The 12,015-nt window shown below is 45.9% G+C and overlaps 1 protein-coding gene across 7 annotated transcripts in view; it reads right to left on the bottom strand.

Annotated features, from left to right (window-relative positions):
- The window catches only part of DCX (doublecortin), a 78,439-nt gene that overhangs the window by 13,470 nt on the left and 52,954 nt on the right, over nt 1–12,015 (bottom strand). For 3 of the 7 annotated variants that reach the window (XM_038122691.1, XM_038122692.1, XM_038122693.1), the window contains 3 exons: nt 11,485–11,587; nt 7,449–7,586; nt 541–638 (listed from right to left, as the gene is read on the bottom strand). In XM_038122691.1, the coding sequence (XP_037978619.1) occupies nt 541–638; nt 7,449–7,586; nt 11,485–11,587 (339 nt within the window). The remainder of the gene's footprint in view (nt 1–540; nt 639–7,448; nt 7,587–11,484; nt 11,588–12,015) is intronic. The other 4 variants (XM_038122696.1, XM_038122697.1, XM_038122694.1 and 1 more) reach the window with 3 other exon arrangements.

The raw sequence follows: 12,015 nt of genomic DNA, 5'->3' as shown, positions 1-12,015 counted from the left end.
ATGCTGTGCTACCTGTTGGCCTGTTCCACAACACAATTACCACACCAGCTGTAAGGATCACCTGCTTCCTGTAAAACAGAGCATGGCCTTAAATAATTGAAAAACTAAATTCTTGAGGAGCATCATTAAAGTGATGTCTGAGAGCTCCAGTAACATTTGTGTTGCTTCTGCTCTTTAATGGGCCTGATTTGCCAACACTTGAATATTTTCAGGCCAGAAGGGTTGACATGAAACCACATCCATCAATGATGGATGTACCACAGTTTTTCAAATAGCGGTGCAAGCTCATGGTTAAGTTGTCTCCTCTGATCCCTCTGGACGGTCTCCAGCACACATTAACAATGCCAGGGGAGGAGTCAGGCCAGTGCTTTGCTCACCACCTTGCCCTAAAGGACAACTTTTACAGGTAAAGGGCCAAACTCTCCTGTTTGAACATGAGGAATTGTTGTCATTCTTCCAGAGGATGCGGCCGTGACTTTAGTGTCACCCAGACCTGAGGGGCTGAGGAGAAGGAGGTGTAGTAAGGTATAAGAAACATAATACCTTGTGCTTACGGAGGCTCCCGGGGCTGGTGGGCGTGGAGATCGGGGACTGCTTGGATTTGGGTGTGGACAGCTGGCTGCTGGAGGTCCCGTTGGCTGGCAGAAAACAAGACACAAGCTGGAAATCAGGCAAGCAAGGGGAAGGTTTTTCTTCTTCGGGGAGATGGAAGGTCTCCAAACATTTAACACCATGGTTTATTCATGTTAGGCAGGAGGAAGAAAACCAAGTGAACAGCATAGCTATAAACACAACTCAAGGATTTCAGCTGCAAAATACAGTGAGACACAAAATAAGTGGAGGGAGCAATATTTCACACAACAAATATTCACCAAGACAACCCAAGGCACATATCACCAGAGAGACAGAAGGACAATTTCTGTGTTCTCAAACTGTCTAAGGGCATGACTGGAAACCAGAGGCTGAAGATAGCCTGAATCCTACCCAAGTGATGTCAGATGTCAATTACAGGCATTAAAAATTAGACAAACAGCAGCCTGGAATGCCCTGGCTGTTGTTTGCTGTGGGTGGGATTAAGTGACCAAAGAGCCTGACTGGAATTATGCTTTCAATTGTAACAGCTGAATCTACAAATCAGTTACTAAAAATTCATCAAGTACTTGAGTGTCTGGAGGAATCTGAAGTGTATAAAGTATCATAGAGTAAAATGTCTGAATGTTGTGTTTTCAAGAGCCAAACCAGCACAGCTCTTGCTTTAATGCCTCAGAAAGCCTCAGTGCTCTTCTCTGTTACCTCCGTGTGAGGAACGGGGGTAGCTCAGGTTTGCAGCAAAGGCAGAGGTCAAGCAGGTGTGAAAAGAAATGTCTGCTCAAAGCCCCGGGACAAAGGAGGAGCTGCCAGCACCTTAAAGCAACAAATTCATGGTGGTGTGGCTCCTCTGTGTTCACATCCATCACTTCCATGCACTTCCTCCTGTGCTGGAAGAGGAGGTTATTCATCACACACAGCTTTTTTCCTATTACAAATGCACCTAACTGAGGAAATGGATATTTTTAAAAGGTGGTAGAAATAATGATTTATAGATAATTGGGGAACAGAGTGACACTTCACCTCCTTATCTTACTCAAACCATGCTTTATTGATGGGGAAAAAAAATCTGTTCTGGAAAGGCAGGAGCTGTTTCCTGCTGGCTCCTGCACTGAGCTGTGCCACTCTACAAAATGAGCTGCCCTCCAGGCTGGTGAGAAAAAAAGTAGACTTTTCTAACTGTATGCCAAATAATGAAGGCAATTCAGTAAAAAAAAACTTGGATCTCTTTTATGTTTTATTTCACTGAGTGAATTTGTGTTTCCTATTAAAGAAAATGTGGGGAACAAGAGGACTGATATCATCTCCATTAGCTAGAATCCATTCCAATTTCTAAAATGCCTCTTCCTTTATCTCCAATTGCCACTGATCCTTCCTAAGCTGAAGAATGCCACCTAACAACTCTGCAAGAAACCCCAATTTCCTTTCCACAAACAAGACCGGAGCAACAGCAGAGCCAGTGTGCAGCAAAATGGATGTGATTGCTGCAGGGCAGGACAGAAATTCCCTAATACAATGAGAGTTTTAAGTGCTACAGCAGGCATGTAAATATTTTATGAGCATCAACAAAAACCCAGATGTGACATCCAAATCAGAAATGGAATGAGACAGATGGATATCATTACAAATACAGCAGAATTTTGCAGTGGGAGCAATGATGAAGAAGCCCAGTTTAATTTTCTCTGCCTGCTAATGAAAAATAGTGTTCATAAGCAAACTTGCCTCCATTTCCTTTGAACTGAAATGCAAGAAAATAACAGGAGGCAAAGAGCAGGCCCCAGGTGGTGTATAACACTGCTGCTCCACTGAAATCTGCTGATGATTTAGGGTAGCTCAGGATCTCACCCACACTCAGCTATCAGGAACTGTTCTTTAGAACCAGCTTCCCTTTCAATTCTTTGGGATTTTTCCCCTATTTTATTCTTTGTGCCTTATGGCTTATTCATGGCCTTGTATTTGCTCTGCAACATCAATTCACCTTAAAGTGCATATGCCATATCCTTTAATTGCAGGAGCATGTGCACCTTCTTCCACAGGATCCTCACCTCCCCCCGTGCACGAGGCAGTTTGTACTCAGGAGAGAAATCAGGCGTGTCCAGCACAAGAGAGGGAGGATGGAGAATATTCCTGTCATGTTTGAGATGAGGGATCCAGGGAAAATGAATTCTCTGTCTGCTTCCCCCACAGATATTTTAGAATCACAGAAAGGTTTGGGTTGGAAGGGATCTTAAAGCTCATCCCATTCCACCCCCTGCCACGGGCAGGGACACCTTCCACTGTCCCATCCAGCCTGGCCTTGGACACTGCCAGGGATGCAGGGTCAGCCACAGCTGCTCTGACACCCTGTGCCAGGGCCTCACCACTCTCACAGGGAAGAATTTCTTGTTAATGTCTAAACCTGCCCTCCTTTAGCTTAAGTCCATTCCCCCTTTGTCCTATCACTCTGTGTCCTTGTCAAAAGTCCCTCTTGAGCCTTTTTTGAGGCCCTTTTTTAGGCAGTTTTCTCACATGGAATTGTTCCCTGAGTGTTGCTTAGGTTTGCTGGGATGACTGGGGCTCTGGATCCAAATTCCCAGTGCTGATAAGCACCAGGAGCTGCAAATAAGATTAGTGAGATCCATCTTTTGAGCTCACATTTCTGTCCACAAACAGAATTGGAAAAAGCAGGGCCCAAGGCTCACAGTGAGTGCTCAAAATGTGTGGACATACCTGTTTCTAGTAATTTGTTAAATAAGGTTAATAATCCATGCTTGATTGGGGTTTCCAGGATTCTGCAAATGAGATCCCAGTCTGAGGAGCCCGTACACCACAAAAGTGAGAGGAAGGACCATGAAATACATGGATAGTTTTGTCTCCAGGTCAGGGTTTGAAGTGCCACCAAGAAAATAAAGAAAGGGAACAAGCAGAACGAGGACAGCAGGGAGCAAATGTAGAAACAGCAGCTTGTTCAGAGAGCATGAGCCATCCTGCCCTTCAGGACAGAAAAATAAACCCTCAGGAGTGGAAGAACTCAGACTGCACAGGCATCCTTTGCTCAGGCACCCCCAAACTTCCATGCACTCAGCTCTGCAGTGCTGGCACCCTTTCCCCCTGTGTTTGGTGAGGGGATCTCTCCTGGGTGTGCCCTGTGGGCTGGCAGGGAGCAGGACATGGGACAAGCAGGGGACAAGCTGCTCTGTCCCATGTGGCTGATGCCTTGAGAAGGCTGCCCTAGAACAGAGGCTGGACAGAGTTAAAGAATAAAACAGGGATTTATTAAAAGGTTTTCCTCAGTGGATCCACCTTGGGTGGCACAAGAGCCCAGCCAGGGCCGCACCCAAGATGAACCAAAATGGTCCCAAAATCCCCGAGCGCTCACGGGGTCTCTCCCTTGGATCAGTTCTGCTCCATTTGCACCTTGCAGTTCATTGTCCCATTCCAGCTTTAGCCCAGGCACTCCCATCCTGCTTGTTTTTCTCTCCTCAGCCCACGCTGTTTGTGCTCCTGGCCTGAGATTTGGATCATGTGTCCTTGGTGCCCAGCTGGAGCAGGAATGGTTTTGTCTCCCTGCTCTGTGCAGAGAGCTCACCATCCCCTGATATGAACCCAGACCCACACACTAAAGCAGCACAGAATCTGAAAAATAGAAAAGCCAAACCTGAGGCATCAGTGCATTTCCCAGACATCTGCTGCCCTTGGATACACTCATCCATAATGACCCCTGGGAGCAGCCCTGCAGCCAGGACAGACGGACACTCTGGGTCTGTTTGCTAATTGCTGCTGCCTGCTGAATGTGCTTTTGTCCCTCTGTCCATTAGTGGACTGAGACATTAAGGTCCTACAGCAGCCTCGGAGCCCTGCTCGCATTCTCCCCAGGCCAAATCAAGGCAAAGACATTTTCAAATTTCAGTTCAGTTGTGACTCTGTCCTGGTTTTTAAAAATCAGAAGCTGTCCTATCACAGCACATGTTTTTATACAACTGAACCCTTGTTTGGTATGTCAGTGTAAGATAAATTCAACTTTTTATAACAAAGACAGAATGGTAAATGACATCATTATTTTCTCTCCTGTATTTCTCCCCTGAGATTTAGCTCTGGCTTTTGCTTAGCCTGACTCCTTATTGGAGCAGTCTGTTAAAGAGATTTTGCCAAACTTCATGCTGACCCTACTCCATTTAAATCTCATGGGGCAGAGCAGAAGCACAGAGGCTCCTCTCCTCATGCCCAGTTTTCCTCTGCCATGTTAGGAGAGGGAATTGGCTGGTGCCCTGCAGGTGAGGTTTAGTTTTAGTTTTATGGATTTCACAGCTCTAAGCTGGGTCTTTTAGCAAAGCTGACTCCCTAGGAAGAAAGATTGAGGTTAGAATTATACAGAAGCTTTGTAACTCAAATTTTGCCAGAAATCCACTGGCGTTGCTTAGGAAGTACAGATATGGGCTGGGTGTTAGTGAGGGAAGGGAGAAAGGATTTCCCTTGGGAATACAAGGATTGGGCTGAGTTCCTATTGTAAAGCAAGGAGACACTTCTTTGTTCTGCATTCATTCATTTAATTGTCATTCATTCATTTAAATGACTGCGTGGTAAGAGAAAAGCACCGTGCCAAGAAAACAATGTTTAAATTGCTTCTGTGGATTTGCCACCTCCCTTTTTTGGATATCCTGGGAGCTGAAGGGCTCTGGCTGCCTAAAGGGACTGAGCTTTCCACAGTGAGGCTCACTGTGAGGTGGGTTCAGACTCCCCTCACCCAAAGACTTCCCTCCAAACCTGCACAGTCATCAGTGCCCAGACATGTGACAATGGCCTTGGAGGGAAAAAAGGATACAGAAACCTGCACAGAAAAGAACTGGGGAGAACAGAAAAAGCACAAAACCAAGGAAATGCTCATGAGTTTCCACAGGACAACCACAGCAGAGGGAAAGACAACAAAGACAAAATGTACAAATGGGAAGGAGAGCAAACACACAGCAGAAATATTGCATATATTTGAAGTAAAACTGCTTTTAAAGAGTTTCACACATTAAATGGGTGAGATTCTGGGGGGGGAAATATAGGTCAGATCATCTTTTATTAATCAGACTTCATTCAGCTTTCTTTGCTTTTTGAATGCGATAACTCCAAAATCTCATCTAAATGTAAATATTGATTCTTAAAAGATGTGTAAATCCACTTAGTTCATTACCAGTTCAAGACAAGAATACAAAATGGTATTCTTTTTTCTCTCTGTCCTGAGAAAACAAAAGTCTTCTATTTTTCAGTACTAAAAGAGCTCAGCCATTTTTATTCTCATTAAGCAGGCCAAGTGCCTTTTTTTCCTTTACTGAAATTACAGGAAAGCACGAAAGACTCTTGTCTGGACAGATTAAAGAAACCTGATTTGCTCTTCATTACTGACCTTAACTCCAGGAACTGGGTATTGTTCAGCCTTTCTGCTTGTTTTAATCTCCCCCTGAAAAGCTCTGCTAAGTGTGTTCATTAAAGCTCATCAGATGAGTCACCATCCTGGGCCTGGAGTCGCTCAATCAGTTAAAATCAGGCACACAACAATTGCCATTTCATATTGAGCTCTATGCTCATGCAGTAAACTCTGCTTCTGGTGGGAATCAGCACCTGATGCTTGTGGAGAAGGTTTCAAGCTGCTCATGCATGAGCTGACTCCCACATCGCTGAGTGTTACTTCTGGGTTTTTGTAAATCAACATCACGTTTCCCATCATGCCTTCAAGGTGCCTACACAGCTTCAGCAGGCATCTGGGGCTGTGGAAGTGGTTAAATTATGGCAAGCCTGAGTTTGAGTGATTCCAACAATGGAATCTTGAAGAAAAACTTTATGAATGCAAAATCACCTCAGAGAGAAATGTTTTTTTTAAAAATACAGTGTCTCGGCATGTGCCAACCAATTTCACATTGTCTCTTTAGGTAGCTGAAGAACACCCACACACCCTAAACAAATGAACTGCTTTCCTGGGGGAAATCATTCTGACTACTGCCAAGAGAATTTTCTGACTAACAATCCCATTTCTACTGATGGTCAGCTGTTGTGTGATGTTCCCATGCCATATGCAGCACGTTAGCATGATGGTGAAAGGAATTTCTGGTTTATATCACCTGTGTTGATACTGTGGGACACCTGAACTCAAGCTGTGAAGCTCTCCTGGAATTGTGACATGTTTAATTGATGATTTGGCTACTTTAGCGAGAGGCCATGTCTGGTTCTCTTTTGGAACAGAACAGGCAGGCAGGTGAGAGATCAATTACAACCCCAGAAACTCTCCATGACTCTAAAGACTGTCAATTACCAGAATTACTGCAATGTGCAGCCCAGCCTTGGACTGACAGCCCGGCAGCTCCCCACCTATGCTGCCAACCCAGGTGCTGCTGCAGAAGGAGGGAGGTATTTCAAATGGTGCAAGCTGCTGCAGCAAATTAGGATTCCCATTTTCCCTCTCTTCCATCACTGAATGAGTGTCTCAGTGTCACATCAATAAACCCATCAGCAGTTCTGCAACTCCAAGGTCACTGGTCTCCTTTAAATAATGATTGCGAGGAGCCACTCCTGACCTGTGCAATAATCACCATTTGCTTTGCACAGGAGGCTGCCCTAAATCACTCTGTATCTGCAGGGACATCTGGGAGCACTGTGGGCCTTGATTTCCTGCTGGAGGAATAGAAACTTCTTTTAAATATTTTTGGGGAAGGACGCTGTGAGACTGTGGCTGGAACAACCTCAAGCCACAACCACGCTTCGCCAACCAGGAGATTCCTTCCCAATATTTATTAGCTTCTTGTTTCCAAAAGACACCCGAGTTTCCTTTGCAAGCACAGGGAGTTTGTGCCTTTCCCTGGAGCACAGTGGAAGGCAGGCACCAAGAAACAATCACTCACCATCTTGGTGGTTACCTGAATCGGCCGGGGACTTGCTGCGGCGCATGGGCGCGGGGCTCTTGGCCGAGCTCTTCTGAGGGGTGGGGGAGGATTTGCTGCCCGTGGCACCTGCTGGGCTCCCCTTCATCACCCGGCACTCTGGGGAAACACAAAGCCTCCTGGTTACGGCCCTGCTGCTCCCTGCGGGGAAACAGCCATGGCAGCTCAGTTCCTGGTCCCCGAAGAGATGCAGGAAACCCCAAGGGCAAGGGAAAAGCTGAGAGCATCGCTTGTTCTCCAGGGCTGAAAGGAGACTCTTCAAGGGGAGGGCAAAGAGAACAGCTCTGCTCCTCTAGAGGAGATGCTGAGACTCTGTGGCTCCTACCTGTGTCCCACCAAACATTTTCTGCCCTTCCCTTTCCCCTTGGCTCCCGTGAGCACAATGAAAATGGCCAACACTGACTGAGGGAACATTCAGGCCAAGAAAATCCAGTTCATTTGCTGTAACCCTTCAGTAAACACCAGTGATGAGTGCCCTTTCTGCAGGTGCAGAAAGCCAGCAAACAGCTTATGGTGCGCTGTAAATGAAGTCTCCAAGTGGCAGATGGGGCAGCTGCCCCAGGAGGCTTTCACCCAGCTGGAACCAGCCTCTTCTGTCCTCAGCAAGCTGCAACTTTTCAGATGCACAAAGCAAAGGAGACAAAACGGTTTTACGAAGCACATCCTCTGCCCTGGCCACTCGTCCCTTTCAGCAAGGTTTGTATAAACAAGCCCAGCAGATTTATGCACTGGAAGATGTGAGCAGATGAGGACCCCAACTGTGCTTCCTTAAAAAATAAACAGGCCAGGAAGAGTGGAAAATGTAAACATGATCTACAGAGTCCTGCAGAGGGGAACTGAAATGCTAACAAACCTCCACGTGTCCCAGGATTGCGGGCATGCCTGATCTTCAGAACCAGGTTTTATTTACATTGAGAGCTAACAGAAAAGGAACTTTCCACCCCTCAAGTTATTAACTTAACCCAGTTAAGAAGAAGGCAATAAAAAAGGGATTTCCTTTTAGTCAAATGTTAGCTGGTTCCACCTCATCTCCTCCAACAGCTTGTCCTCACCAAGATGTGAAAAATGTGTCTTTTTTACAGATGCGAGTTACATGTTCCACATGCAAACAGTTTTTTATGGAAAAGTTCAGCTCAGCCCCACATGCTCCACACTGAGGACCCCCTGGAAGGGAGCCCCCAAAGGAATTAAGGCAGCACAGAGCAGATAAATAACTGGTCAACCAAAAGCAAGCTGTCTGACCTAAATGTATGTGTTATTTAATTATATATCAGTGTATCTACGAAAATGTAATTGCCTTCAATTTCTCCCCAGGCTTTGCTCATTCTCAGCCAGCCAAGGCTCCATCTCTGCTCCTTCTGGATGGTCTGAGAGAGAGTTTTGCTGTTGGGCCGTGCGGCACAAGAATGTCAGGAGAGGAGGCCTTGTGCTCCAGGGATGCTGCATGGCAAGAATTAAACCTACAGTCAGCTTATTTTCTCTCCTGCCAAATCAATTTTGGAAATTCTAAATCAGGAATAGAAAAGGTTGTGGGTTTTTTCCTTCAAAAATACTTGAATTCTCACAGATGATGTCACTTGAAAGGCTTGTAGAGGTCCAGCCCCAATATAGCCCCAGTACATGAAGAGCAGTACTGGTGTTGTGAGGGGACTCAAAGGGTGTCAGGCAGCTGTGTTTAGTCACCTGAATTACTCACTAAAAAAAAATCAATCTAAAAAGTAAAAATACCTCATGTTAGGTCTTTGCAAGAGCTTCCAAATTTATGTTCTTCCCAGGGGAGTAGTTCCTTGGAAAGAAACCTGGCTTTGCATTTTCCAGCACAGAAAGGCTGACTCTGAGGAATTCCTCCAGCTCAGCCCTTGGCAAGTGTCAGAGGCAATCCCTGAGCTTTTGCAGGAGGTGGAAACCTGGCTGTACTGGGGTTGGTGTGGAAAGGCCTCTAAATGTCACCAAAGTGTCACATTTCCACCATGCTGAAAGCAGTGGGTACAGAAGGGACAGAGCAATGTCATCTGGAAGGTGCTCAGCAGCAGGATTAGAGGGTGGAAGCTGTGGTGGGCAGCCAGGAGGAAAAAGATGACATAATCCTCTCTTGTGCTGTTTCTTTTTGTTTCCTGACATCCTGCCAGAGCGAACATAATAACCAGCAATCCTGGTGTGTGTCATCCAAACAGGCAAGAGAAATTTCCCCATGACAGAGGAGGTTTTATTAAGTGACACTCATCTGCAAAAGCTCAGGATTTGCAGCTCTCCTGGCAGCATCTGCCTCGGAAGGAGGAAGGGTGATGGGTGTACAATGGGGAAACTCTGTTGAGGCTCCTCATCTGCTCCCTGGGAGCTGCAAGGCTCCTCTAAAAACACCTCTGGAGCTGCTCACTGCCTTCCCAACAGCAAACTTGGCTTCTTCCTGCCAGAGAAATCCAAGCTGGAGAAGTGAGCAGTGCCCAGAAGTGGAGGCAGAGGGCTGGGATTTCCATCCAGTTGTTCTGCCAGGACTGCATCCAAGCTGTTTTCCAGCGTGGAGCTCCCTGTGGAGCTGACTCAACTGCTGAGTGGTGAAAAACAATGTGGAGCTCAGCTTACAGATCACTTCCCCAGCCTGACACAGGCTTTATTCTCTGCCTGCAAAGTCTCAGCTGAACCTTGGAAACTTCCTTTGAATTACCCCAAGACCATCAAATGGGTTCATCTGGAGTACACAGGTCAGAAGTACCAGCACTCAAATAAAATCAGGCTTGCAAAGCAGTAATAAAAAACTCAGTGTTTGGAGATTAGAGGCTGCTTGACTTCCTGGCATCCAGCAAAAATCCTCTCTGGTCCTCAATACAGAGCCAGTTTGCAGCATATAGGACAGGATGGGGCTTGTGTTCCTTACACAGCACACCTAGAGCTTTGGGAAGTGTGCCTAGATGCTTGGAGACCACATTTTTTCAGTTTAAATGGTTAAAATGACATTAATTTCCTCTTGCTGCACTCACTGGCACCTGCAGACAGGTGGGTACAGTTGCCAGGTGGGGTGGGTGGTAAGGCCTACAAGCAAGCTCTGTATATTCAGTAAAATCAAAGATTTCATGGTGTAATTGATCACAGGGACTAACATTATTACAGACATCTGCTGGCAATGGTGACAAGGAAAAATAATGGAGCTGTCCCAGTCATGCCCCCAAAGAGGGAATTATTGCCCTGCTTTTTGAATCAGCAGAACAGTGGAAATGTGATCTCTTTTTTTCAACTCTTGCTTGTTTCCATTTTTAATATGCATGTGTCTACATAAGGATGATTAGTTCTCAAGAAAAATGCATCTATCTGAATGTGACTGCAGAAAACTGAAAGTATAAACACTCCCAGATTTTGCAGTGAATGTCAAAATGCTATAGGACTTAATTTATTCTGACTATACCTCAGTCAGTATTTGCCTGATTATAATACTGCTGACTGGATAAGTATCCCCAAAGGATGTAAAATTCCATGTACTGGGTCTTAAAAACCAGAACAAAAGCATGCAGCATTATAGTGGATATTTTGCCCCTGACGAGGGGGATAGAATGATGAGGAGGACTCCATCTTATCAGAAGGCTAATTAATTACTTTATTACACTATATTATTCTATACTGTATTACACTATATTACACTACATCCAAACTGAATCTGCCCAGCACTCAGCTCTGCACACACTGCCCAGAATCTCGTGGCTGTCCCCCGACAGTCCCCACACACACACACACTTGGCCCTGACAGGCCAAGGGACCAAAACACCATCCCTGTGGGTGAACAGTCTCCATATTGCATCCTGCTTTGGCACAAACACAGGCACAGCAAATGATGAGAATTGTTTTTCCTTTCTCTGATGTTCAGAGAATGTGAAACCCAGAAATATTCTTGGGAAGAATTGTGCCTTGCTCTTCTCTGTGAGGAGAAGTGTGGCTACCCAGCATATGATGAGGTAGGAGCAGGGGAACGGCAGTGCAGGAAAAGCGCGCGTGCGTTTGACGTTACCGCTCTCGTCCAGGGAAAAGTCGTCCTGTGCATAGCGGAACTTCTCGGGGCCACAGGCGATGAACACATCATCGTCCCCAAAGAAATCGTGGAGGCAGGTCACCTACAGAGAGAGCAGAGGCATGCATTTCATTGGGAATTGGCTGTGTGTAGTATTTTGCAGGTAACCCCAAAAAGGGGAGGGAGAATGAATGATGCATCTGACTGCGTCTTATCAGAAGGCTAATTAATTACTTTATTACATTATATTATTCTGTATTATATTACGCTATATTACACTACATCTAAACTGAATCTGCCCAGCACTCAGCTCTGCACACACTGCCCAGAATCTCGTGGCTGTCCCCCAACAGTCCCCACACACACACACACTTGGCCCTGACAGGCCAAGGGACCAAAACACCATCCCTGTGGGTGAACAATCTCCATATTGCATCCTGCTTTGGCACAGCACAGGCACAGCAAATGATAAGAATATTCTTGGGAAGAATTGTGCCTTGCTTTTCTCTGTGAAGAGAAATGTGGGGCTGC

Source organism: Motacilla alba, chromosome 4A (genome assembly GCF_015832195.1).
Source record: "Motacilla alba alba isolate MOTALB_02 chromosome 4A, Motacilla_alba_V1.0_pri, whole genome shotgun sequence".
Taxonomy (NCBI): Eukaryota; Metazoa; Chordata; class Aves; order Passeriformes; family Motacillidae; genus Motacilla; species Motacilla alba.
This window is presented reverse-complemented; position numbering and strand designations above follow the sequence as displayed.